The sequence below is a fragment of the Eucyclogobius newberryi genome, unplaced genomic scaffold (assembly GCF_026437365.1).
Source record: "Eucyclogobius newberryi isolate DKJ021-1_F unplaced genomic scaffold, fEucNew1.0.hap1 SCAF_5, whole genome shotgun sequence".
Lineage (NCBI taxonomy): Eukaryota > Metazoa > Chordata > Actinopteri > Gobiiformes > Gobiidae > Eucyclogobius > Eucyclogobius newberryi.
The window spans coordinates 15,806,339-15,834,013 of NW_027316167.1; the positions used below are offsets into that span (position 1 = coordinate 15,806,339).

General features: G+C 41.0%; 1 protein-coding gene and 1 pseudogene across 5 annotated transcripts; one reads left to right on the forward strand and one right to left on the reverse strand.

Moving 5' to 3' along the window:
* Window positions 1-1,714: 1,714 nt before the first annotated feature.
* LOC140381189 (uncharacterized) lies at window positions 1,715-17,517 on the reverse strand. Of its 5 annotated transcripts, XM_072465212.1 has the most exons (11): window positions 17,366-17,517; window positions 15,029-15,427; window positions 12,524-12,643; window positions 9,243-9,299; window positions 5,664-5,810; window positions 5,070-5,228; window positions 4,830-4,958; window positions 3,402-4,038; window positions 2,383-3,088; window positions 2,221-2,262; window positions 1,715-1,894 (listed from the first exon to the last, which is right to left on the reverse strand). In XM_072465212.1, the coding sequence occupies exons 1-10, from the start codon at window positions 17,481-17,483 to the stop codon at window positions 2,221-2,223; spliced, it is 2,514 nt and encodes an 837-aa protein (XP_072321313.1). In that variant the 5' UTR covers window positions 17,484-17,517; the 3' UTR covers window positions 1,715-1,894. The 5 variants fall into 5 exon arrangements, with proteins under 5 accessions (XP_072321313.1, XP_072321315.1, XP_072321317.1 ...); XM_072465214.1 differs by lacking the exon at window positions 9,243-9,299; XM_072465216.1 differs by lacking the exon at window positions 4,830-4,958.
* Window positions 17,518-21,978: 4,461 nt separating this feature from the next.
* On the forward strand, window positions 21,979-26,787 carry LOC140381504 (xaa-Pro dipeptidase-like; annotated as a pseudogene).
* Window positions 26,788-27,675: the final 888 nt, after the last annotated feature.

The window sequence follows — 27,675 nt, forward strand, 5'->3', positions numbered from 1 at the left end:
GGAAATTGCTCAACCACATTCCTGAGATAGTCCGGGGCTGAGTGGACCGTGTCCCACCCCATCCCACTAAAGACATTGTGTAATTTAAGGAATATACCGTAGATTTATGTATTTATGCTGTGAAAATAAACTTGACTTGGCCAAATCTAAACTGTTTCATTGGAAAGGTGTTGTTACTCATCCCTTTTGTCAATTTTAGTTTCAATTTGTCAACAAAATAACCATGTATTTATAGTCGTAGTTTTACTTTTCATCAGCCATAGCATTTCATTTCTTCTGTCTTCTTTTGTCAACCAAAATATTACTTTGATGAAAACTGTGACAACAAAATAAAACGAGAAAGTAGGACAGCCAGATCATTTATTTGTGTTATGTATAAAAACAGAAAATGTAAGGTTTGACACAGCTGCACAGCTAAGACTCAAATCCAGTCTGTGGAAACAAATGACAAAGACACTGCATGAGTCACAGTGACACAGTGGCTCATTTACATAAAGTCTCATTCAGCCTGAACGCACAGACACACAAGTGAAACAAAACAGACAAAACTGAGGAGCTGGTGTGGAAATAAAGGACCAGCTCAAGACAATGGTTCTCAAATGGTGGGCCAGGGACACAAGATGAGTCATGAGGAAGTGGAATAAAAAATGTCCAGCTTTGAAGTCATACGTCAGTACGATATGGTTTTGAGGCAAATATAAGGTCACTGAATGCACAATTAAGTGCATATATTTGAGATGACAGACATGTGTTAAGAGAGTTGAGTTGAAGATTTATTATTTTAGATCTCATTTTTCACACAATGCTGTGTAATAGTACTGTCCTTGTGATTAGCAAGTGTAATGAACATTATCAATACATATCTAAAAAATAACACACTTTATCTCTAAAACAAACATGTTGTTACTGACAGACTGTTTATACAAACGATAAGGGAAACGTGGTGATAAGAAACTTATCCAAAAAAGATTATGTGTGTACAGTGGAGCAATGATTAATTTACAAATGCAAACAATATAAAAAGGAATTAAAAAATCGCAAAATTCACACCAGAGCCAAACATAAATAGATTAACTTTCTATAAAAAAATAAAAGTATAAATATACAAATAAAGTTTTATTTTTGTTTCAATATAGAAACCCTAGTATTTATAGCTCTACTGCAAAACCATCAAGAACTAACACATTTTGGTTGTGCTGCATTATCTGACAAGCCTTCACCTACTTCAGAATAGAAAGGATCAAGGCAAACATCTAACCCCTATTTAAATTACATTTACAAACAATACAGTATTATTTCTGTGGCCACCAGGAGGAAGCAAACCGAGCTGTAAACTCAACACTTTAACAGTGCTTAAAACGTAATAATGTTTTTGAACAGGTATGATCATTTAACTTTAACACTAGAACTGGAAATGTATAATTATCACTAAATCATTATTGTGATAGCTGCAACATTGTTCAACAGATTTAATAATTCTACCGTTTTAAATCTTTAGTGCAAAACATTTACCATTCTAGTTAGTAAAAATTATATTGAATAACAAATAAAAAACTAAAAAACTAAAACAAAATACAAAAATATATGTACAATTTGCATACAAAGTCAGCCATTAAAACTGTATTTAGCTGCTTTGTGTAACTTGAAATCCAGACATCCAGTCTGTAAAAACATGGTCTACAACAAAAATCTACAGTCTTTATTATAGTTCCACTTAAGACCAAGTAAGTCCAGGTCCAGAGAGTCAAGAGAGATGGAGCGAGGGGAGAGTGGCCCCTGATGACCTCATCTGTACAGTCTCCATGGATAAAGCCCAATGCACAAGTGTCATTGTCAAGTCAGTGGCGTTTGAGGCCCCTCAGACGATGAGCGAGTCCCGGCTGAGGAGGGTGTTCTGAGTGGAAAAAATGAAAAGTGATCATTAAACAATACAATATTTTAGTTTGATATGAGGGACATGCTAATAGTTAATATAGATCAAATGTAATGTAAAAAATATTTGGTCAAAAAAAAAATGCATAAAATCAAAGACATTAGAAAACTGGGTTACTTAACAAAACCTGGGACAAGATGCCTTTTGTTTTCTTTTAATTCCAGTGCTGTTTATATATCTAAAGTCAATACAGATTTTGTCCCAGGTTTTGGGGTGGCGTGGAGGGCAAAAGGCGTAACCAGTTATAATTGTTAAAGAGTGGTGGGAGACACAACACAGCAGTCTACCTAGAGATCAAAGATTTCATCCTCATAGCTTCTGAACCTAACCTGTCAAAAGTACAGCAACAACAACCAATTGAGTAAACTTTATTTGACACATTTTCCCAATGAGAAGTGAAGATGCATGCACTGCTTTTGAGTGATAAAATAACCATTAACAAAACCAACCATTTTCCTTGGCTTTTCCCTCGTCTCGTCTCTGCGTCCGGGCTGGGCCAGAGCGGACGACTGAGAGGACCCGCTGTTTCCCGGGCCAGGTCTCCAAGATGGACTTTGATTCCGGTTTATCTCCGAGTAAAGTAACGAGTCTCCGTCAGGCCTATTGTTCGGGGAGTGCCTGTGCGTCTCCCCGCTGCCCTGGTTACAGCTGCTTTTGGACGGCGTGTCTGAGCCTCCGTCACCTCTTGACGTCCCCTTCTCTTGGCTCACCCCTCGTAGCTTGGCCTTTCGTTCCAGAAGGTTGTTCAGAAAAGTGGGGTCGTAGTCTTTTTCTTGGGAGGACGACGACGGCGGGCTGACGTTCGGAGGAGGCGGCGCAGGACAATCGGGGTCCCAAGTTCCCCTTCTCTTTATGGGTGACGCTAGAGGGCTGATGTCCCGCCTGTTTTTTCTCCTGGGATAATCATCGTAGTCACTGGTGTGTTCCGGATGGTTGTCGTTGGTGTGATAATGCTGTGTTAGTCCGTTGTGGTAAGTATCGTGTTGACTGGAGCCCTGGAGCTCGTAGTTCGTCCGCTCCTCTGCTCCTCTCTCCGTCCCTCGGCCTTGTCTCTGTGAATATGAAAAGGCAAACTCCTCTAGCTCGTCCAGAGACACGGCCCGTTCACCCGACCGATACGCCTTTCTCTGGAGGTGCTCTGAGCGCGGGTTCCACCTGCAAACAAGACACAAACTTTTCATTACTTACGTTCAAAACAAACTTCATTTCCCAATCCTCCTACTGCCCAACATAAATATTGTCTTCAAATGTATTAAAGGAGGTTTTCATATCAGACAAATGTAAAATGACAGTAAAATTACCCACAAAAGAGCAGAAATATAACTTTATCCCCTCATTATTTTATTTTGGACAATTTTATTTTGTAGAAGCATAAATGAAAAATCTTTATTGTGTTTCCTGCTTGTTTCATTTTATTTTGTATGACCATAATTACCACTTACAGACCTACTAGAAATTGTGTTGGTACCTGTGTTGGTCCGGTTCTCTGTGGTCCGGCTGTGGTTTGGCTTCCGGTCTTCGGCTCTGAGTTGGGGCAGGAGGCTCGTCGCTGAACCGTCGCTGGAGCAGAGGTTTGTGCTGTCTGAAGAATGTCTCTGAGTCCGGCTCGTCCCTGTATCGTTTTGGAGACGGCGGGTCTTTCCTGTACCTTTGCAGGGACGGCGGGTCCTTTCGATGTCGCTGCGGAGAGGGTGTTTTTTTTTGGTAATGTCGTGGCGCGTTGTCTTGGAAACGGTGCGATGAGGCAGGACTGTCCCGGTGGTGCTCGGACGAGGGTGGGTTGTCACGGTAACGCTGCGGCGACGGCAGCCTGTGTCGATAGTGCTGAGGAGACGAGAGTTTGTTTTGGTCGCGTTGGGGCGAGGAGGGACTGTCTCGGCGACGAGGTGGTGATTGTGGGTTGTCGTGGTGACGCCGCGGTGATGTTGGGTTGTCGTGGTAGCGCTGAGGGGAGGGCAAGTTGCCGTGGGGACGCTGGAGCTCGGGTTCAGGTTTGAGGTCCACGTCGATGATGGCAGGTAACGCTTTCTTCTGGACATTTCTGAACGTTTTTCTGAAGTTGTTTTCTCCCTCGTGAAGAGAGCTGAGCTCAGAGGCGCTGCTCGCTGGACAAAATAACACATGTATCAAAGTAAATACATTCAACAAATACGTTTGATTATGAAGATCTTTAGGCTTTTAAACAAGCATTCTGCAGAAGTGTTAAGTCTGTAAGAATATGGAACACGAGATGTTACATATTTTCTGGTCGATGTCCATGCTTTTCACAGTTTAAAATAAAATAATATAAAATCAGGGAGAGACATGACATGCAAAGACTTCAATCATAAAGAGTATTTGGGAGCAGGCCTGTCACAATAATTACTATATTGGCTTGTCATTTAATAAATGATAGATGGATCTGTATTTTTCGGGCTCAGTATTTATCTTTGCATTATCGGAGAACTTTTTCTTATTTTTTTGTAGTATACTATAAAATGTTGCTATAAAAGGTGTCAAATAAGTAACCTCTATGACTCAGTATAGATAGAATCAGAATCAGAAAAGCTTTATTGCCATTGTCATTGAACACAGTTCCCAAACATAGGAACTCGGCATTTGTTATTAACGTTCTAACGTGCTTCATTCTTCTTTTCATTTATTGCAACTGATGTTTTTAACAATATTATACATTTATAATAGGACTTATCTTGCATATTGGTGGCATAAAATAGTTTCCATGTTATGGTTTATCAAGATGTTCTCTGAAGCAATAAAACGCACTTGTTCCCCGCAACATGTTATCGTGACAGGCCTTTTTGTAAGATGGATGAGATCAGAAGAGTGAGAGATTGAAAGGGCATGCTGCAGTAGATGGATCAGAGGACAGAGCCGCACAGCGAGGTCACAGGCTTACAGTGGTGGCTCGAGGACATGGCGGGGTTGAAATGAGCCAGTTGTTTCTCTACATACTGCAGCACCATGAGAGAGTTCTGATCCTGCACTGAAGGCACGCGGTACGAGGTGCTCACCGCATGAACCGGCACTGGACATATACACACTTACCATTAGCAACAAGCAGGTGATTTGACCATTGTGGCATTTAGGGTTCAGGTTAAATGTTTTATACAACTTTGAACGTGGAAATGTAATTTACCTGTAACTAGAGTGGCATCTGACGGAGGCACAGACACAGACGACTTATCGACCAGAGATGGGGGGGCGATGGGCACCATGGCTGGGACCCCAGAGACAAAATATGGAGGGTAGACTGGAGTGGAGGGACCTGTTTTTATTCCTTTACCGGCTTCATACACTAAAAAGCAAAAAACATACTTTAGAGTGGATTACCCATGAAAATCCACCTCAGTTATTTAAACCATGAGCAAAATGTATTCAATAAAGTATGATGGTTACCAAAAGTGAATTAAATATAGGGAGCATTAACACATGCCCTGGTTTGAGTCCAGTTTAGACCTGTGTGTGTGACGCACCCATAGTTTTAATGTTCAATCATTGTTTGAGCAATGCTTTTTGGTTTGAAATACATATGCTAAAAATAAAGGTAGCTGCAATAAAAATAAAACAATGATTGGTGTGAAAAATAAACCATGGAAATATGTCAGTCTCACAATTAAAACAACATATTAAAACTTCTCAAAAGTCACCCATTGTTAAAAACAAATTGATAATTACTTTATTAAAGGTCTAAACAGTGACTTGTTCTTGGACTGTGTGTGTAGGGTCTTACAGTGTCTGGGGCAGCAGCATGTGTCCGGGCAGCACCAGCAGCTGACGTAGCAGCAGCACGAGTGAGGACAGCACTGGCACCAACAGATCCCCACCAGCAACAAGAAGAGCACAGAGCCCAGAGCCACAGCGCCAACAAACACCCACTCTGTAAACAGAAAACATAGAAAACCTCAAAATGTAAATACTGTGGTGCAGTTATTAAGATTATTACAATAATGGATACATTTGAGTCATAAACTTATAATCATAAGCTAATAAACTTTTCTTGGCCCATTGGTTTATTGACAGTAAGTGATGAGAAATCTGTGTAAAAAGTAGAGAGACACAAATCGACAGAGCCAGAACTCGACCTCATGAAGCCTGTCAATCAAACTCTTTTACCATAATGCAGAGCTAAAATAATAATATCTCATATTCACACACTTAAACGCATTTTGTATCATGGTCAGTGATAACTCTGAAGCTAACTGCAGTGCGTTATTTTTGTGTAGTTCTGGCAACAGCCATATCAGTATTCTATATCAGGGGTTCCCAAACGTTACAAGCAGGACCCCTAAGATAACGATGAAACCCAGAGCAACATTTCAAGATTCAAACCACTTTTGTGTTATCTGACCAAAGATCACTAAAACATACTGTTCTAAAAGAAAAGAGAGATTTAATACAGTGTAATAGATTTAACAGTACATCTTAAAATCATCTCGCGACCCCCAGCTCATAATTCGTGACCCCACTTTGGGAACCACTGTTCTATATCACTATGCTGGGGCCATCACCATAGCAACGGGTAAACAAATGCCGCCAGATCAATAGTCAATATTAATGCTGCGTTGTCCTCGCAGAAGTTTTCTACGAGTTTCTGCGTTCCAGCGTCAAACCTGAAAAAACTATGAGCAATACATAACAGTGACTGTAATGACGGAAATCAAACAATAAAACCCAAGAAGAGGCTCAAATCAAGCAAAATATGGATTCTATTAAGTTTAAATTTATCAACCTGTGTTATTATGATTTGAGGGTCAATTGTAATGCAAAACGTTAATGTTTTAAGTGTCATGTTATGCTGTGAAATATGTAAAATGTTTTTCTGATTAATAGAAATCCATTCAAATTGGGAAGAGTATGAGGGAATGAGGGAAAAAAGTGCAAACAGTGTAACCTGCACTAAAGACTGTAATGAACCCATCTCATGATAATTCAGATATTGGCTGGGAATTTATACATTTAACTGTAATCTAAAGTTAGTAATACCTTTCATCTGTTTTCTGGTTTCATGATGAGAAAGAGCATTTTATATCAAATAAATGTTATCACCTGAAATTGAAGTCAGAATACAAGATTGATCATGTTAAAGAGCCGCCGATAAACCAAATGTTTCAGACTTTAAAGACACAGCGGGCTAAGGAAAGAACAGGCCAAAGAGGAAATGTTTCACAATGTAAAAACTCCACAGAATATTTTCACAGCTCACACACAGAGGTCTACAGGAAACTGGCCCTTGCTTCAGGAAGGAAAAGGACAGTTTATGTGGCTCGGAAAGATACCCCGGATCTGGCCGTCACAACAAATACGACTGACTCCCAAATGTCTTTTCTATAGCTGTGTTCACATATTATTCACACACACATCATCAAAACTGGAACTAAACCTGGATTCAGCCGAGACTAGTCCAGGACAAACCAAGTCGACACCAGGTCAAACCAGGACTGAACCAGGATTATAAACGTGAACGCAGACTATATGTCAAAAGAGGTGGGCAATAAATGATCTACAAGACAAAACAAAATGGTTGATTTGAAGGTGTGAAAAATGTGAAGAAAAAAGTGAAACATGTATTACGTTTAATTAATCGTTTAATTAGATCATGAAACTATCAGTAAAAATTTAGAAAAATATCAAATAATCAATATTAATGCAAAATGTGAATATCGAGTTCATTTATAAAAATGCTGGGGAAAAAGCAAATTGTAAAGAAAAAGGAGGAAAAACCTGTTGTTTAAAGTGATGTTTGGTCACTTAAGTGGAAAAGTTTGACTGCCATTTAAAAACAGGTTTTCAACACATTTCTTCAAGACATAATATTGTCCTAATATTGTTATTCAGATACTCCAAATTCATATAGAGTTTTTCATATTTATTGCCTCAGCAAAGACATGTATCAGCACTTTGCAAAATGTGCTGATACATTGCAAAAAATATAATGTAACTTTAGAGAAACATTTTTTATTTATTTTGTCTAGGCACAAACCAGCATAAATCAAGTTATTTGTGAATCATTATTGAAAATGATTGAGTATGCAAACCACTGTCCAGTATCAGCAACATTGTTTTCAGGCCTTGGAAACAACATAAGGAACAATCTTTCTAGATGTGAATGATTCATTACACATTCTTTGGCTTCTTGATAATCTTTTAATGACGTAAGTCTTTTGTGGTTCAAATGAGATTAGAAGAAGTTTAAGTGAGTCAAACTAGACTAACTCCACACTTTTGAGCGGGAACTACGACGGGGCAGTATCCAAAGACGTGTTAACCACTGCCATAAATAACTGTAATGACCATAATAACTGTTTGCCAGAGAAACTCATCCCAGTGAGCAACAGGCAGCTTATTAAGTGACGAGCGAGTTCCTGAGATTGTGAAAGCTTCCAGTAAAAAACATTTGCTGTAAGAAATAGCAGTCAGGAGTCAGGGATGTGGGAGTATTTTTAGAACTATTGAAGGAAAATGTAATATTATGAGTTGTAAATTTGTACTGGATTTATATTAATGTATTAGACAAATGCCATAATTATCTTGAGCGGGAATGAAGAGAAACTACACTGATGAGCAAACAAGGGCTGCAACTATGCATCATTTTTGTAATCAGCTGGTAAATTATTATTTCCTTTGTATATTGAGATTTTTTCAATATTTTTCCACTGAGCTTCAATAAGATTGTTTCATCAAATAACCAGTTGGGAATAGAAATTGGAAGAGTTTGGAATAAACAGAGACATCTATGCTGAACATTAATTTGAATAGTTTTAGTCCTTTGACTTAGACTTAAGTTATACATTGGGCTTTTTTAAATGCATTTTTGACCAGATAAAGGTGGAAATATGCTGTGAGTATTTGGAAAAGTCACACAAAGGTCTGGAAGGAATTCTGTTGAAAGAATGTGGCCCGTTTTTTCATAACACCATGTTATCAAGTGCCCACTATTCCCAGGGAAATGCTAAATGTTGGATAAATTGGGGTAAGAGGTAAATCATTATCATGTGTTTTGGGACTGTCCTGTTGCCCGAAAATATTTTACTGTTTTTGACATGATCATCCCACTCGATTTCAAAACTATGTTCTTGGGCCTCAAAACTCTTGCCATGGACACAATAAATGGATATCTTTGGAACATACTCATGGTAGCAGGGAAAAAGGCCATTAAAAAAAAAAAGGACTGGATGACTGGATGGCAATGCGTCAGTTGCATTGCCCTGATTCCTACGGTTAAAACGATAGTTATTTTATTATTTTTACGAGCAGTGTTAGCATGAAGGAAGCTGCCAGGTAAGGACCCACTAAAGTCCTTGTTCCCTACCTGGCATTATCTTCAAATCAAAGCCTGGCAGAAGATCTTCAGGTACGGCTGAGAGACCTGGAAAACAGACAGAGCACAGAAGGTGAAGAAGACAGCAGAAAAGAAGGGATTAATGAAGCGCAGAGGACAGGCTTACAGCGGCATGCAAAGAGGCTTCATTACAAACGAGCTCGCTCCAGATCATCCTCATTGAGATTAACGTTAACAAAGTAAAGTTAGGTCTATGGAGACAAACTGGAACGTGGGTCATTTCAGGATGAACGTCAAACAGGTGAAAGCAGAGGCACATGCGGCAAATCCCCAAATCACCAGCTGCGTGTAGTGAGAGCGTGCCCAGTCAGCAAACTATAAGCCGCAGAGAAATGTGTGTGTCCGCCCGTTTCTCCGTTACTCACTCAGTACAGCGCAAAATTGCAGGCGTTCAAGCTACTCCCCTGTGGACATACAACTTACTTAAATTAACATTATGGAATGGAATAAGCTGATCAATCATCACTACAATATACTAGAGGTTTTAGACAATAAACAATAACACTGAAACAGGTTTAATCTATGAAAAAAACTATTCTAAATGTACAAAGTTGTTAAAAAGCATGAGCGGGACTAGCATGAGCAGAATTAAACTCTATTATTAAATAGTTTGTGTCTGATGAGTTATTTTTCCAACGCCTACAGCACAAATCTTAACGTAGTACAGAAAAATTACAAAAGGTTGCTCACGAGTACAAAGTAAAAGTGCATGTGATAAATATTGAGCGTCAAAAAAGAATGTTCCATCTATAATACATATTGAGCGATAAGTCCATAAAGTACTAATCGTGACTTATAATAAATATGGACCATAAATTACAGTCACATTTCAATAGCACTTCTACCTGTATCAGATACTTAGAATACTTCATCATATACTTCATCAATACTACATCAGTGAAACATGATCTTTTTACATGTTTACAATCAGAAGACTAAAGAAAACATACAAAATACAATGTGTTTGAACTTCCAATGCCAATGCCAACTAAACGTTTGACAGATGGGGAACAGGGCTGTGAACAGGTTCAAGAATGTGTCTGAGCCTTTTGCCACAGCAGCAGTGAATCAGTGTTACGAAACGAGAACAAATGCTGATAATTTAGTGCAGTGTATAGTGGCAGAGTCCGGGGATGTGGTGAACTGTGCTCACAGCTCACATGCCTTTGCCTTACTTCAAAATCTTTCAGCTAAACCTGTGCCCAAGGAAAGAGACTGCAGGGAAATAACTCCATCTGTATATATTTACACTTTACTTTCTTTCCACTACTGTATTATATGTTCTCCAGTTGAACCTCTGGTCTAATTTTTGAAGTTTGCAATTGTTTTACTGTGGATACTGAGCTTTTCCCTAATGTTTTCCAATGCAGTTTTCAAATAACAAATAGCAAATAAACTAAAACTAAAACTAAAACTAAACTGATTGCATTTAGCCTAATTTATGTGTCACGCTAACATGACAAGCTCTATATATAAGAAAATAAGAGTAAATGCATCTACATAAATCTCATTACGTAAACAAATAAAGGTTACATTCTTTAAATAAAGCTTACATTTAGGCCAGAGTGCCAACCAAATCAACCATGTTATCCTCACAGTGGGTAACATTACAATGAACCGTTTCCACAGCTACAGGTTAACTCTACGAAGAGAAGTTTGTAAAAATTACACTTCTGTGAAAACACTGAGAGGGGGGTTTCTACGTCCTCAGCCCTGACACAAACTGCAGCACATACACAGCAGAGAAGATCACGTTACCATGGTTACCTCTGACAAATACCACGGCTCCAGTAAATCTGACCATTGAGGGGCCTGCCGTGTTGGACATGTGATAAATAGATACAGTGAGCTAAAGAAACATAGTACCAAAGTAAATCAAAGTTAACAGTGGTGAACCTTAACCCATCACAGCCAGAATTTCAAGTGGTCGTTTAAATGAGGGCGGTGCTAAAAACATGCACAACAGGCTAATCCACCAGCAATATACTACTCCTAACCAAGATCCTGTGCCTGGCACTGCGTCCGCCCACTTTTACTCACAGGCTGCCCAGACCAGGCACTGGAGAACTTTTACAAACACTCCAAACAAAGCAAAAAAAAAACATTTATAACTGATTGGAAAATTACACTATTGTATCAAAGATACTCCAGCTCGGCCCTTAACATTTCTGTGTGGACAGCTCCATCTGATATGGGCATAATGACCCGGTAACGATGGAAGCATTGCTAATTGTGTTGATGACTAATCATCTTCTACTTTGTCCAGAGTCTCTCTTTATTGTCCCAGTAACACTTTTATCATAGCTGTTTATGACTGCTATTGTGCTTCTAACGTGTCTTCTTGGACTTTTATTGGAGCAGCACCTGAATAGTTTGGACTACTTCAGTTATAGTATTAATTCAACAATAACCACTGTTAACATTATAAACTGTTCTCCCACACCCCTTGTGTTTTGGTATCTTATCAAAAACTAACTTGAACAATACATTTTTGATGTCGGCTAGCAGAAACAACAGCCTTGGTTCGCACCAGTTTTTCTTATCCCGGAGTCTTGATGTAGAACTGGTTTGGTCTTACTGGTCTTACTCCAGTCTAGTTCCAGTTTAGTTTTAAGTTAAGATTTAAGTGTAAATGCTCCCTAAATTCTATACAGGCTTCTTGTCATTGATAGTCAAAGTTCAAATTGAGACATTTAACTCACCAAAACCACAGCAAACTCCCAAATGTAGATAAGGATCTTTATTGGAAAAAAATAAGTATATATGCAGTGTTTTCTTTGGCAGTACAAGACAAACCTATTTGAAGCATTTAAACAGTGCTGTCTTAAAAATGTGAAAACTCATCCCTCAGTTCTTTACCTCATTCCTATCATCCCAACGATTCACTGCGATTAGTTTACAAGCGTATTTTGCGACTGTCAGAAGCCACAGCCAGTGCTAACAATGGCTTACTTTCCAACAGCACCAGCCTTACTTCCCGGTTCTTTATATATTCTATATAATTAGACACAGACAGCACATGGCGGCCTCATTTTGACCCTAAGAGCTGCTTTTACAATATTAATGTTCTGGGGCAAAGCAAATGTTACTGTACTTTGTTTATGTTGATACAAGATGCAAAAAATATGATTTGTTTATGCCGGCGTATTGACCAGTTGTAAGACAAAGTAGGACCACCACTCACAGCTATTAATGAAAACACTGATGTATGTATTTTTTCATAACAAAGCAACAGTATTGACTTAACTGACCAAGCACGAGCAGCTCCACGGAGGCTTCATTTTGTCCCTCCAGATCATCCGAAATAATCACTTTACACATGTACACGCCGCTGTCGCCCCACTGCACCTCCCCGATGCGCAGGTCGGCCTCTGAAAAACACAGTTGCACTTAAAACAGTGTAACGATTGGAGTAAATAAACACAAATGGATTGATAAGTGTTTATAGCAAAAATGCAACCATGCAATGCCAAGGAAACATATTCAGAACCGTCATCAGAATAGTAAGGAATGATAGATTTTGCACTTTAATTAGTATGTCATTAGAGATTTGTTCTTTACAAATCTGAAACATATAAGAGTTGTTACATTTTGGATAACTTGGCTCATAAGCACTGACTTCATTGTCAGGGCTTAGACTCACTGAACATGCAGCAGACAGGAAATGGGTTGTACAGAAAAATTTACTTCCTTTTCCGATTTTCTATAGAAGAAGGAAAGCTCCAGACCAGAACGCTCTAAGCAGCAGACTGGATCCACAACAGGCAGCAAATAATGTGGTTATAAACAGTTTTAAAATTAAGATTCCAGTTCAAATAGTCCAGAAGCATTAACATTTGACAGACAATGAGAATATTAATTAAAACAAGAATCCAAATGTGTTTAAAGAACATGTTTGCAGAGGTATTTACTACAGGGTTAGCATGGAGACAGGAAAGTGCTAACCCTAACCCTAACCCTGCAGAGGACATGATTTTGCTTAAATAACAGCAACCTGTGGAAATCTCTTTGCCCATAAACATTAAACAATGTGCTCAGAATGGCTGCCTTCATCTGAGTGTCAAGTTATTTAATACTAGTATAAAGAGTATTAGTATAATCACTAGAGATGAGGGATGACATGCAAACAGACATCACTCACTTGACTATAACATTTAAGGTTATAAAATGTCTCTTACAGTAGTCTATCCATCTAATTAGGGCTGTTGGCCTTTAGTTTTTAGTCAATTAATCGGCCGATGGCGTTTTAGACGAACAAAATTAGTATTAGACGACTAGTTTTGGAGTGACCCATCTGAAGATCTTTAAATCATTATTTCATTTAGCTATTTTACAAGTAAATACAGGACTTTTTTGTAAATAGTTGTTTTTTGCATGGGGCAAACTTGATGTTAACTCTCTTCCTCTGCCTGCTGGCACAGACGCCAGCCTCACCGTGACCCTGAACAGGATTACACGAGTATGGCTGACTGGGCCTCTGAAGGGAGAAACATGTTCAAAGCTTTGGTTTTGTGAATTCACACCATCACTGCAGTGTTTCTGAGCCAAAGGTAGAGAGGGACGATGAGAGGGAAGATGGGGGTAGGAGCTTCGAACAGAAAGAAAGATGTGTTTTGCTGTGACACGCACCAAATGTTTGAGAGAAAGTAAAAGAGGGACATTGAAGTACATCAGAGAGAGTGAGGGGTCTTTTGTCCTTGTTCCTGGAGAAGAGGACACTTCGCCTTAAAGCCACATAAATCCTGCAGCTAAGAACAGGCCCACATTCATGCGCCACATCCCTCTGATGCTCCCTCGCTCCCCAGAAAACTACTGTGTATGTCCAGTCCTTTGTGTTTTAAGTTTTCCTCTGTTTTATGTGGACTTTCAAGTTGAACTGAAAACTTCAAGGAATTTTAGAGATGTTGGCAGAGGTGGGGCCAGTCACATGTGGATTAAAAAACACATGGCAGAATAGTTTCTACCAACTGTCTTCAGGGTCAAGAATCCATTTCAGACATTTACAAAGCTGCAGATCTGTCATACTGTATATGTCATATATTTCTACATTCTTTATATAATTTGTTAGCAGTTAAAATGGTTAAAACAATAAGCATGAATTAATTAGTCAAGGCTACTAGGATATATTCATAATAAATAAAAAATAAATTGGAAAACTCAATTCTCAAACTACTACCTAAGATCATATCTGGCTTGCCAGAGCTGAACCGGTACTTTATCAGGCTAAACATCAATCAGACTAAAATTAGGCTAAAACATGAAAAAGTTAGTTCTAACAATGATTAGCTCAAAAGTGTTCAAAACTGTAGATTAGTTTCCATCTAAATAAATCCCCCAAATCCCACCACGGATTTGGTAATTGTTCAAACCTCTTCAGCTCACTTGTTTTTGACAACTTATTTTCACCCGAGTCTGCGTTCTCTCTTGTCCAATCATCAAAGTACTGTGTGTAGCCACTCCTGAGCTCGGCCTCATGAGGTTTAAATTGCTTAAACAGCCCGGTACGTTTCACTTAAGACAATTTCAACTGTACCCATCCGCTCCCACGCCAACCAGAGTCCATAATGAGCCATTGAAGTAACTTATTTGACTCTTTATAGCTCGTATCCAATCGCACTACCAAAAAAATGTAATTGATTAAGGAAAATGTTCCCCACAAGTGCAATAGAATCAGTGCACATGATAAATATTGAGCCCCTAAGTTGACATATTGTAAGTATCAAGATGGTGCATTTGAAGTGGCCGCTTAAACTTACTGTTGATGATAGAGATGTCTCTGTTCTTGTAGTGCTCAGACAGAGTAATGGACGATCCTGACACAGAGGCCACGGTGCGCACCGTCCTGCTGCTGTCGGCGCAGTCCAGGTAACTGACCGTCCCCGTCTCATATGTCCCCCCGTAACTCCCCTGTGACCCATATCCTCCATGATTATTGTACCCTGTATTGGCGACCCCTCCTGCTCCTAAAGTGTCAGTGAAGCTGAAGGAGTCCCGGGTGCGGTCGCGGCAGTAGGACTTGTAGACCCACTGCACCACGGGGGTCTGTGTGGAGACGCTGTTGTACTGGCAGGGCAGGACCACGGACTGGAACAGGACGGCATACCTCTTCTCGTCCCGCACAAAAACGTTAACCGAAGAGCAGCGCGGGAGGACAGCTGCGGAAGAGGAAAGGCAATTAGTGAAGGCAGGGAAGTCAGACTGTGATTACTCAAAAACAGGATGAAGTAGGTGATGATTAAACCAACCCTGCAAAGACTAGTCAGCAGATTTTTGGGTAAATCTTTCAAAAGACTACAAGAGAAAATACTTTAACCAGCTGTTTTTAGCAAAATGATGCATATAAACATTTTTTTCTAATAATTGGTAAACTATGTTATATCAACTATGACAGTTGTTACAGTCTATTCTGTGGTAAACTGAAATTACGGTATGTTTAGACTCTTTTAGAGACATGCACATAAATATAGAGCCGTGGGAAGAGATAAGGGGATAGGTGAAAACAGACATTTTCTCAGCACTCATGCCTTAAATGCAGAACAATACATGCACAAATCAATTAAATACAACTATGAGTGAGCTGATGATGAGGGAACAGTGGTTATGACATGGTTACAAGCTCTTCGCATACTTCCCTACAACACTCGATATGCTCTTGGTGTGAAAAGTTCAGAAATGATCTAACAAAGTACTCGCTGACTGTAACAACGTAGTCAAACTATAAACATCTTTTCTTGTTGCAAAGATAAGGCCTTTACGGCAGAAAACTCACGTAGCAGTAAACAGGAGCTCAGTCCAGCCGTGTCTCACAGTGGTACAGCTAAGTTAAAGATAACACTTTCAAACACACCCAGAAACAGCTGTGGCCTGTGTGGGTCAGTTTAACCTGATCGAGAACATGTGAGGAGAGGGGCTTGGCTGTACTTATGATAACAACACAGGATTTTGGATGTTTGTTTTTTCTGTGAAGGAAGGACCAAAGCAAACACACCAGTAATGAAGTACTTACAATGTGGTCCATAGAGATCTAGTACTAGATGCTATGGATTTGTTGATGCATTTGAGAGAGATTTAACGAAAGATAGAAACCTTGTATATTCAAATAAAAGAACACGTTTTATCTAATTTGCATAGTACCATTGCTATAACATATTATTCTTTTAGTCTATTTGTTCCATGTTCGCGCCATAGAGAAAAATACAATTATAGTAAATTAATAGGTTACTGTACTCTTTCAACAGAAATACTTTGTAGCAACATATGTAAATAGACATAAAAGTTTTAGTGATGTATTTTTGAACCGTTTTGTAAATATTGGGGTTTAAGGGGGTAAAGAAATTACTTTCCAGGACAAAGCCTGCAGCTGCAGCAGGTCAGGGCTTTACAGTCTGAGGAATCCAGACTTTATTAGTTTTCAGAGTAACCCCCACCAAAGAAATGAGAACATGTGAGAGGAAGAGGACCACTTAGAACTTGAGCGACATTAAGGCAATTCTTGGTTGAAATAGCTTAATTAAAGGCGCACTGTATAACAAAGTAGTCTGGCCCGACAGACTACTGTTTTATCGCTTAAAACACATGGAAAACATGCATTCGTAGTGTATATGAGCAGATCCACCTGTCCACGGATCGGAACTTTAACTTTGCCTCCATGAACAGGTTTAACTGTGGAACATTCCAGTCAAGGCTTCGCTATCAAGGACAAGCAGGTGGCACAGCCCCGAAATACTGAGTAGATCGCAAACACCACCATATTATCTCATTTTACTGTAATGTATTGTATGGTATTCACATTCTTTCCTATGGCCTATAAAATATATACTTGTATCGTCTTTTTTTACGAATTACGATTATTTCACACATTTTACTGCCACAGCACAAAAGATAAGCGAATATTGTAATTACAATTTAGATTAAACACAGTCATTTGGCTATCAAAAGTTAGGAACAGAACACCAGCCAAAATAAATGCGATTTCAATCTAAATTAACAAAGTATTTACATGTGCAAATCAGTGCCGCTGTTTCTAATCTGCGCTAGAAAAACCTGTTGCAGCACTTCGCGATCATTTTAAATCGTGGATTTCTATGACTTACCGGACAAATAAACAACTAAAATCCACCACCGCGGTATTAAAAACATTTCCCACTTCCAGTATTCAAGTTTCGACGACGTTTCCCGGTGCAGATCGCGAGGTTTTCTCCTTCGTCTCATCACTGTCCGTGATGTCTCAGATAACGGGACACAACGGGACTTAGAGTGTCAGGTTTACAGGAGACTGAGGCATTTCCGGTTTGTCTTTTCAAAATAAATGGACAGATTGAGTGGCGTGTTCAGAATAAGAGCGCATGCAGCCGATGGCGTGGTTTATGTTGTGGTCTCTAGTATGTACGCATAGCAAAATGAGTGGCGTTCAAATGGGCAAAGGGACTTTTATACCACAGCTTGCTACGTTGGAGGTACTCGTATTCCCTCCCATCTTCAGACAGTCAAGTAACCAGCATTGCATATGAAATGATCATTACAAGTGCTTTGCTGGAGCCTACTTACTGTATTATTGCAAACTATCTCTGACAGAAATGGAGTAGGCTATGTGTCTAATGAAACTTTGATGACCCCACTCCAAACCCTAAACAGCATCTTTGGGCACGTGTGTGCCTGTGCGTTTGTGCTGTTGTGTATGAGTTGTCTATTAGATGTAATACTGTGAGCAAGAACAAATGTGAGCCTGGAATCCTAATCCTGCTGCCAACAGAGAAGCTGTCTCCAAATATGAAATATATTAAGCACTGTAGAGAAGAATCTCCTAAAGGCTCTGCCCTCTGTGTGTGAGTGCTTAGAATTACAGTGATCCCTCGTTTATCGCGGGAGTTACGTTCCAAGAAGAACCCGCGGGAGTCGAAATCCGCGAAGTAGAAACCTTTGTTTTTTTTACAGTTATTATACAATGAAATACTCCATAAAACATTGAAGCTCACGCGCGCGCTCTCACCGGCCTCTCACGCGCGCGCTCTCACCGGCCTCTCGCGCGTGTGAGGCCTCTCACGCGCGCTCTCTCACCGGCCTCTCACGCGCGCGCTCTCACCGGCCTCTCACGCGCGCGCTCTCACCGGCCTCTCGCGCGTGTGAGGCCTCTCACGCGCGCGCTCTCACCGGCCTCTCACGCGCGCGCTCTCACCGGCCTCTCGCGCGTGTGAGGCCTCTCACGCGCGCGCTCTCACCGGCCTCTCACGCGCGCGCTCTCACCGGCCTCTCACGCGCGCCGCTCTCACCGGCGTGTCCCGCCGCTCTCACCGGCGTGTCCCGCCGCTCTCACCGGCGTGTCCCGCAGCTCACACGCGCGCTCTCACCGGCCTCTCACACGCGCGCTCTCACCGGCCTCTCACACGCGCGCTCTCACCGGCCTCTCACGCGCGCGCTCTCACCGGCCTCTCACGCGCGCGCTCTCACCGGCCTCTTGCGCGCGCTCTCACCGGCGTGCTCATGCGCGCCGCTCTCACCGGCCTTGCAAACTTCAATTTGGCAAGCGGTTTTACGTACGTGTACATATCAATCCATAACGTTATTGACACAGATAGAGAAGACGCGGAGAGACTGTTTAGCCAATCAGAATGCAGAACACAATGCATGATGAAAATCCGCGAAGCAGCGAGACCGCGAAAAGTGAACCGCGTTCATTGATTGATGTTTATGTTCATTGATTGTGATTATGTTTTTTAAAGTTAATTCTTAAATTATGCATGCCATATTTGACTCTATAGATGTTGCAATGATTATTATTTTATTATTCATTGTTTTATGTTGCACCTTAACGCTGGAAAAGTTCCTATGTTTGCAAACTGTGTTCAATGACAATGGCAATAAACCCTTTTCTGATTCTTCTGGTGTTTTTTTGTGGGTTTTTTATTGCATTATACGTTTCTTTTGCCCACTTTTTTCAACCAAAATGCTCCCAGGTTGAGATGTGTGTATCTTTGTTGTGAGGTGTAAATATATGGCAATGTGTATGTTTTTTTTTTCCCCCTAAGTATGAACAGGGAATGCAACTTTGATTTTCAGGTAACTCTCAAAAACTTCATATCTGACAAACTGGAAGCTGTTGTACTGCTTTAGTTACAGTCTAATCACTTGTTATGTGATAACAGAATTAAAGTCCAAGATACAGTTACGGTCTATGGTTGACCACCTTTACATTCTGAAAAATCTGAAAGTTCCCTCTGCCAAGTGCTCAGGGACTCTCTTAGATCCTCATCTACAGAAACTGAAATGTAAAATAATAAACGCAAAATGTCTGATTAAAAATAGCACACAATCACACACACAAATGTTTATGATTTTTATTTTTGAGGGAAAGGGCCATGTTTGGAGGTGTTTTATTGTTTCTGGGGTGTCCTCTTCTGATTCTCGCTGCTGAGCTTCTTCCTCCTGTTCTCTTGGTTGGTCCTCTGCTCTTTCTTTTTCTTTCATTTCTGAAACTTGAGATTGGCCACAGCAAGTTCCTGTCTCAGAATGACAGTGTTCCTCACGGATGTGTTGAACAGATATCGAATCTCTTTGCACGCCGTGATCTGAGCCTGTAGCTCAGTTTCTGTGTTTTTCAGTGCAAGTTTCACCTCTTTCAACTCTGAGTCTTTTTGTTTGATCAGTCTATCCTGGGTTTTTTGTCTCCCTTCTTGGAACTTGTTGATCGGGACCTGGTCATCAAGTCCGGTTTTTAATCCCTGGGATACGTTCAGCTCCTGACTCCGTGTCTTCTTTGGAAGCCCTGCGGTCTGGCTCTTGTCCTTCATTTTTTCTATCATTTCTGAAACTTTGCGGTTGGCCCCAGCAAGTTCCAGTTTCAGATCGACAGTCTTCATCACGGATGTGTTGTACAGATATCGAATTTTTTTGTGCGTCGTTTCTGTGTTTTTCAGTGTCATTTTGACCTCTTTCAGCTCTGAGTCTTTTTCTTTGATCAGTCTCTCTTGGGTTTGTAGTCTCAGTTCTTGGGACTTATTGACCCGAACCTGGTCATCAAGTCGAGCTTTCAATGTTGCAGACAGTTTTCTGAGGTCCTGGACCTCAAGGCTCTCCTCGGGAGGAGATGGTGGCTCCATGACGGGAGCTGCAGACACCTCCAGCAGGCTCTCCTCGGGACGAGATGGTGGCTCCATGACGGGAGCTGCAGCCACCTCCAGCAGGCTCTCCTCGGGACGAGATGGTGGCTCCATGACGGGAGCTGCAGTCACCTCCAGCAGGCTTTCCTCGGGACGAGATGGTGGCTCCATGACGAGAGCTGCAGTCACCTCCAGCAGGCTCTCCTCTGGACGAGATGGTGGCTCCATGACGAGAGCTGCAGACACCTACAACAGGCTCTCCTCTGGACGAGATGGTGGCTCCATGACGAGAGCTGCAGTCACCTCCAGCAGGCTCTCCTCTGGACGAGATGGTGGCTCCATGACGAGAGCTGCAGTCACCTCCAGCAGGCTCTCCTCGGGACGAGATGGTGGCTCCATGACGGGAACTGCAGTCACCTCCAGCAGGCTCTCCTCGGGACGAGATGGTGGCTCCATGACGGGAACTGCAGTCACCTCCAGCAGGCTCTCCTCGGGACGAGATGGTGGCTCCATGACGGGAACTGCAGTCACCTCCAACAGGCTCTCCTCGGGACGAGATGGTGGCTCCATGACGGGAGCTGCAGTTGTGACAGGTTAAAAAGCGAGTCACAGATTTAAAATTCGTCATAAGACACTATTTTCACCTTTTTAGTTCATTATTGTGGTCAAAACTGTATTGAGTACAAAAAGTATAAATGCTAAAAAAGTACATATGACCTGTTCAAAATGTTTATTTCTATTGGCTGGCAGAAATGTGTGATATGCGCCTGCGCAAAGTTTTTGAGTGTTCTTTCCTGAAATAAAACGGAAGAGTAAGGACGTGACCGTCTCTGTCCTTCACTTTTCCCATTCAAAAAGCAACCACGTACCTCTCCCAAACTGTCGGAGCAGAGGGCGCAACACAGTCACCTCCAACAGGCTCTCATCGGGAGCTGGCTCTGGAGTCTTTTTCTTTGATCAGTCTCTCTTGGGTTTGTAGTCTCAGTTCTTGGGACTTATTGACCCGAACCTGGTCATCAAGTCGAGCTTTCAATGTTGCAGACAGTTTTCTGAGGTCCTGGACCTCAAGGCTCTCCTCGGGAGGAGATGGTGGCTCCATGACGGGAGCTGCAGACACCTCCAGCAGGCTCTCCTCGGGACGAGATGGTGGCTCCATGACGGGAGCTGCAGCCACCTCCAGCAGGCTCTCCTCGGGACGAGATGGTGGCTCCATGACGGGAGCTGCAGTCACCTCCAGCAGGCTTTCCTCGGGACGAGATGGTGGCTCCATGACGAGAGCTGCAGTCACCTCCAGCAGGCTCTCCTCTGGACGAGATGGTGGCTCCATGACGAGAGCTGCAGACACCTACAACAGGCTCTCCTCTGGACGAGATGGTGGCTCCATGACGAGAGCTGCAGTCACCTCCAGCAGGCTCTCCTCTGGACGAGATGGTGGCTCCATGACGAGAGCTGCAGTCACCTCCAGCAGGCTCTCCTCGGGACGAGATGGTGGCTCCATGACGGGAACTGCAGTCACCTCCAGCAGGCTCTCCTCGGGAGGAGATGGTGGCTCCATGACGGGAGCTGCAGACACCTCCAGCAGGCTCTCCTCGGGACGAGATGGTGGCTCCATGACGGGAGCTGCAGACACTTCCAGCAGGCTCAAACACAGGGGGAGAAAACTAATCTAGAAAAATCTACACATAGAACTCAGATAATGTTAACCTTTGACAAATTAAAACGTTGCCCTTGTATTGAATTTGCCAATATGAATTAGTTTTGTCTTATAATGCACTGCAAGCTAACTCACAATGGCGACTTAAATAGACAAACTTGATGAGACGGTAAACTTTTCCCAAACGTTTTGTATACTATTTATATTGATAACAACCTAACTAATGTATTGAGACAGTATGTCATTGATAGTCGGAGTTCCCTTCAACAGAAGCAGGCCTGGGACAGAAGGAATTTGAAATGGAAAGGTATGTGGAATGGTTTATTAGCAGAAAGAACATTAAACTCCTAGAGATGAGGATACTATTTGTTTAAATTCAGAAAATGTAAGAGTTTTTAAAAGGCTTTGGGTGAGTGGGATCTAGTCTACAGCTAATAACCAACTGCTCTTTTGCCAGCCTTTTCCAGCACTACTGCTACACCAAAGGAGGGATGCGCCACACCTCGTACACCTGCATTTGTGGAACATAAGGCACTGTAATAAACAAGTGGATGAACGTCAAAGTGAAATCAAATCCATTCATATTTGTTTTTTTTACCAAATCAAGCAAAATTAAAGATATACCCAACATCTATGTGAATGGAACAAAGATTAACATTGTCACTGAGACAAAATACCTGCGGGTCTATTTGGATCAGACTTTGTCTTTTAAAAAGCATATAAAACAGGTATGCAACTCAGTCAAATAGAATATCTCACTTTTAAGACACATGAGAAACAGTTTGACAGTCGAGGCCACTTTCACTTATTTCAATGCTATGATTATGTCACACATGACTTATTGTTTATCCTGTTGGTCTCAGGCCAATGAGACCACCCTCAAATCTCTCAGATCTCTCTATAACCAAGCATTAAAGGCAATTGACAAAAAAAAAAACACTTTGTTATCACCATTGCAACATTCTTAGCAAATACAAAATGCTTAGTTTTGACCATTTTATTTTATTTACAAATCTAAGAACTCTGTTCAAAATCCTTAATAATGCTGCTTCACCTCCCTTGAAAAAATATGTCCAACTTTGCTCTGAACAAACTACTCGATTGACCCGCTCCACAGCAGCAGAAATTGCACCATCCCAAAAAGATCCTCGGCCTTTTCTTTTTTAATTATCAGACGGTGGAATCAACTCCCAGATAGTCTGAATTTGTCTGTAGATATTTATAACTTCACTCGGAACTTGAAAAAGCACATCCTGGATAATCAACGGTGCCAACATCAGCCAACCTAGTTTTTAGCTGTATTGTTTTTATCTGTCTGTATTCATTTTGTAACTCTTAGAAATGAATTTGTTTTATAGTGTATTTTATTGAGCTAATGTCAATAATGAAAATGTGTACTTTTATTATTGTAATGTATTCACCTGCCCAGGGACTGCCGATGGAAAGTGGCAAAATACAGTGCAGATCATCTTTTCTCTTGAAGATGAATGATTTTGTACATGGTCCCTGACAAATAAAGACTAAAATAAAAAAAACTACAAAAGTGACGCTCTTGTTTACAGCTGTTATATGGACAGAGAATAATGTGCCTCTTGATTTAATTCGGCAAACTCATCTTAAAGTCTACAGGGTTTTAATCCGTTTTATTGTTTGTGGCACTTTTGAGCATTGGTTTGACTGGTTTCTGATTAAAAGCTGCATTTTTTGTGTTTTTTGGGCTACTTACTGATTCACAGTCAGTAAAATGAACTCTAAAACACAACTGTCTCTGCTTAGGGCCCAAAAGTGGAGTTTGTGTTGGTAACACTGCGTATGCTCATGATTCTACATTGTATTCTAGAGTCGTAAACATTATATTCTAGAAGACTAAACTGCGTAGTCACCAACACACGACCCACACTCGCACAAGGACTTGCGGTGTATTTAAACCCCTACGTAGTGAGTGTCAAGTTGGGTCATGGTGCTCCCGCTTGTCAGAAACTCACACACGTGATGAGTATTTTTAGCCTTAATGAGTCTTAAAAAGTGCATTACAGGTAAATATTTGGTTGATTTTTTAGTATAATTTCTATATTGTTATTATTTGTACAATTTTATGTGCGCCCTGCTGCCCCGTGGAGTTATGGGAAATGTGAAGTAGGCGAAGTTAGCTAACATCCACGGCTACATTAAAATAGTGCTAAAGCAACTTCTTCATCCAGTGCTATGCTACCGACATTTCACAGAAGACAGTTTCCAAAACCTCGTGAAGTATAGACTTGGATATGCGAAAAAGTAAGTTGCAAGATATTTTCAGTTGTCTGTGGTTTTCGTAATCACCATATGCGCCGTATGCGCTGTCTGACGGACGCAGTGTGCCTAATTGGCTGTTGTTCGGAGCTGGTGATAGATTGTTCCTTTAGCCCCGTGTTTGTGTGTTATTATTTAGGGTGCGTCCATGAGACAGGTGGGTGTTCTGTGCTTTATTGTGAGGTTAGAGATAACAATCTGAATGCCTGGGGTTGTTGCTGATGTTTGACCTGCATATTACCTGTATTAGCTTCCAGCTAATGCTAAGCTAACCCCTGTCATTCTGTGTTCTTTAGCTATTATCTCACTGATATTACTTGGTCTCTGTATTCTTACGTCAGCCTTATACGTATTTCTGTTGGAATACGTTTCCTTGGGTGCCAATATGGTAGTTTGATCATTATTTGTTAATAGGTTATTAGTAGTAGAGGCTTTGAGGCCTACCATTTTCATGAGGCTGCAGAGGGTTTGTTTATGTGCTGTTGGAAACTATATTATGATTGTTTATACATTGTTATTTAAGTAATCACAGCTTATTAGTATTAGAGCACTGCTTGTATTATTGTTAGAAGATTACTATATGGGAATTGTTTCTAATATTATGTTTATCTGTTTGTTTACAGAACCACACACACATACAATCAAGACGCATGTACGCTCATTATCGTCAATAAAGGAAGTAAAGATCCATCCTGCCTCAGTGCATTCTGACCGATGCCCACTCCGCGATCACAACTCTACTGAACTAGCCAGTAGTGAAGCCCTCCATATAAAACTGAGGTCTTTCAGAAGTCTCTCTAACAATATTTTTCATAATTATTAATATAATCATTTGTTTTATTAATTGATCATTTCTTATAGGGGACACAATTCTTCCATTATTCACTATGGACAAGCTGGAGCCCCAAATGACAAGACTATTATGGACGGAGACGTGTGGTAAATGTATTGCAATTTCCTTTTTTCCGATAGAAGGGTGTCATGTGCTGGAGTATCCAGGAGAGGGAGCTGTTGCCTCATACATACCCTGCCTTGCTGTTCGACGTGTTTGACTGCGTTGTTCTCAATTAAATCACAAACAGATAAATTATAGATGTACAATGATAAAATGTGAACTGTTCTTTTTGTCACTACACGTCCTTTATCTGCCAATGCCTTGTGTCTTGCATACAGCCTCTTTGACGTGGGTGAAGAATACTACTGCTTCAGTCTTCCTGAAGATGTGAGACAGGCTTCTACTCTGACAATGTTCAAATCTAAGCTAAAAACAGTTTTGTTTAGCTGCGCATATGACTGAAAGGATTTTTTCTTTGCACTCTTCTCTTTTGTTTGTGATTTTATTAGTTTAAACAATCAGTTGGATTGATAATTTTTAATTTAGTTAATTTTATTGTATTTCTGTTTCTGTAATTTCTTTGTGATTTTAATGCATTTTTCCTGCTGTGTGAAGCACTTTGAATTGCCTTGTGTATGAAATGTGCTCTACAAATAAACTAGCCTTGCCTTACTGCTACTCCTCCGACATCACCTGCTCATTCCCTGCCAGCGGTCAATTCACCGCGGACTAAAGAGCCATCTACGAAGCTGTCCTCCGTATTCACCTGGAGGAGCTGCTGAAGCTCGGCATCCTGACCGGTCGCGTAGAAGACATGATGAAGGTCCACATGGGCTCCGTCTTCATGCCCTATGGTCTGGGACACCTGCTGGGGATCGATGTGCACCATGTGGGAGGATACCCAGAGGTGAGGAACTGTCAAGAATCAAGAGAATGATTTATTCATACATGCATGGATAGTATGTTTAAGTCTGGACTCCTTCCTCACAACAAGAAGGTCCTGATTGGTTTCCCTTAAGGTTTCCTAGGGTTGAATGCAGAGGTAATTTCCCCAAAGACAATAAACTCTGCAAAAATACATTGTTTGAACACTGAGAGATTTGAATCCAGACTATAACTTTGAATCCAGACTATAACTTTGATCAAAATAAATGTGATTATAGGGCACAGAGCGCATGGATGAGCCTGGGCTGAGGAGTCTCCGAATGGGCCGTCTTGTGTAACAGCGCATGGTCCTCACCGTGGAGCCCGGGATATATTCAATATCCCCAATATCACATCAATCACCTGCTGGACCAGGAGCTCGCTAACCCCGCTCAGAGCTGCTTCATCAACAACCAAGTGCTGACCCGTTTCTGTGGCTTCGGAGGAGTAAGTCATTTATTACCTGCAACCTTCAATGCGTCTGATAGCATGCAAAACACTCGGTAACACACTTCCCAAAACCTTTCGCAGGTTCGTATTGAAGACGACATTGCGGTGACGGCCGGCGGTATGGAGCTGCTGACCTGTGTGCCGCGCACGGTGGAGGAGATCCAAGCTTTCATGGCCGACTCTGGCAAAGCCTTCAGCCCCGTCACCAGCGAGGAGAAACGAGCAAATGTACATACGTAAAGGCTCGAGATACTAAACAAATCAAACACTTACAATAATCAACCTTTTGCCAATATTTTTTACAGTATTTTTCAACAGCATGTCAATCACTCAGAGTACAATTCAGTGCCTTTTAAGATGAATGTTTTTGCTCTAGTTTCACCAGTGTTTGTATGATAACGACCCTTAAAATTCGGCGTTTGTATAAAACGACTGTGAAACTAAAATGAAAGTATTACATGCCGGTAAAGAAGTAAAACACGGCTCATGGATGGCTCAGTGATTATTTTATTTGATGGCTCCATGAGCTCGCACTAGCATCTTCCCCAAGTCAGGAATATGACATGCGACGCTGAATGATTGAACATTGATTGATCACATGCATGTCAGCGATTTACCATTGTAACTGTGCACTTTAGATACCCGACTTTGTGTAATGTTTACAGGCTTCTAACTGCCCAATTAAAGGCTTGTTGTCGCTGTTATCGAGGCTGTTTCTTGCAGCCACTAAAAGGAAAATCCCTCTACCATGTTCATTTTGTAAAGGTTGAAAAAAATCACTGGAAAAAAGTGAAAGACCCCTGACCCAGAAGAGTTGGGTTAAGTAAGCAGCAGGATAGCTTCTTGATAATACATTCAAAACTCTGTTGAAACGCCAATTAAATTGAATATGGGGGATATCTTCGGACAAAATGTAAAATTTACAGTTTATATATGTATAATATATATATATATGAGTATTATTGTATATATTGCTTTTATAAAACATTTGTATTTGATTAAATGCATGATGTAGTATTGTGGAACATTCCAGAAAAATAAACATTTGAAACATTCTCGAATTCATCTCAACCGATTTAGTTCTTATTGGAGACATGAGTAGAACACCAGGCTGTTTGAAGAAAATCAACCCGACATTGGAAAATAAAAACGTTA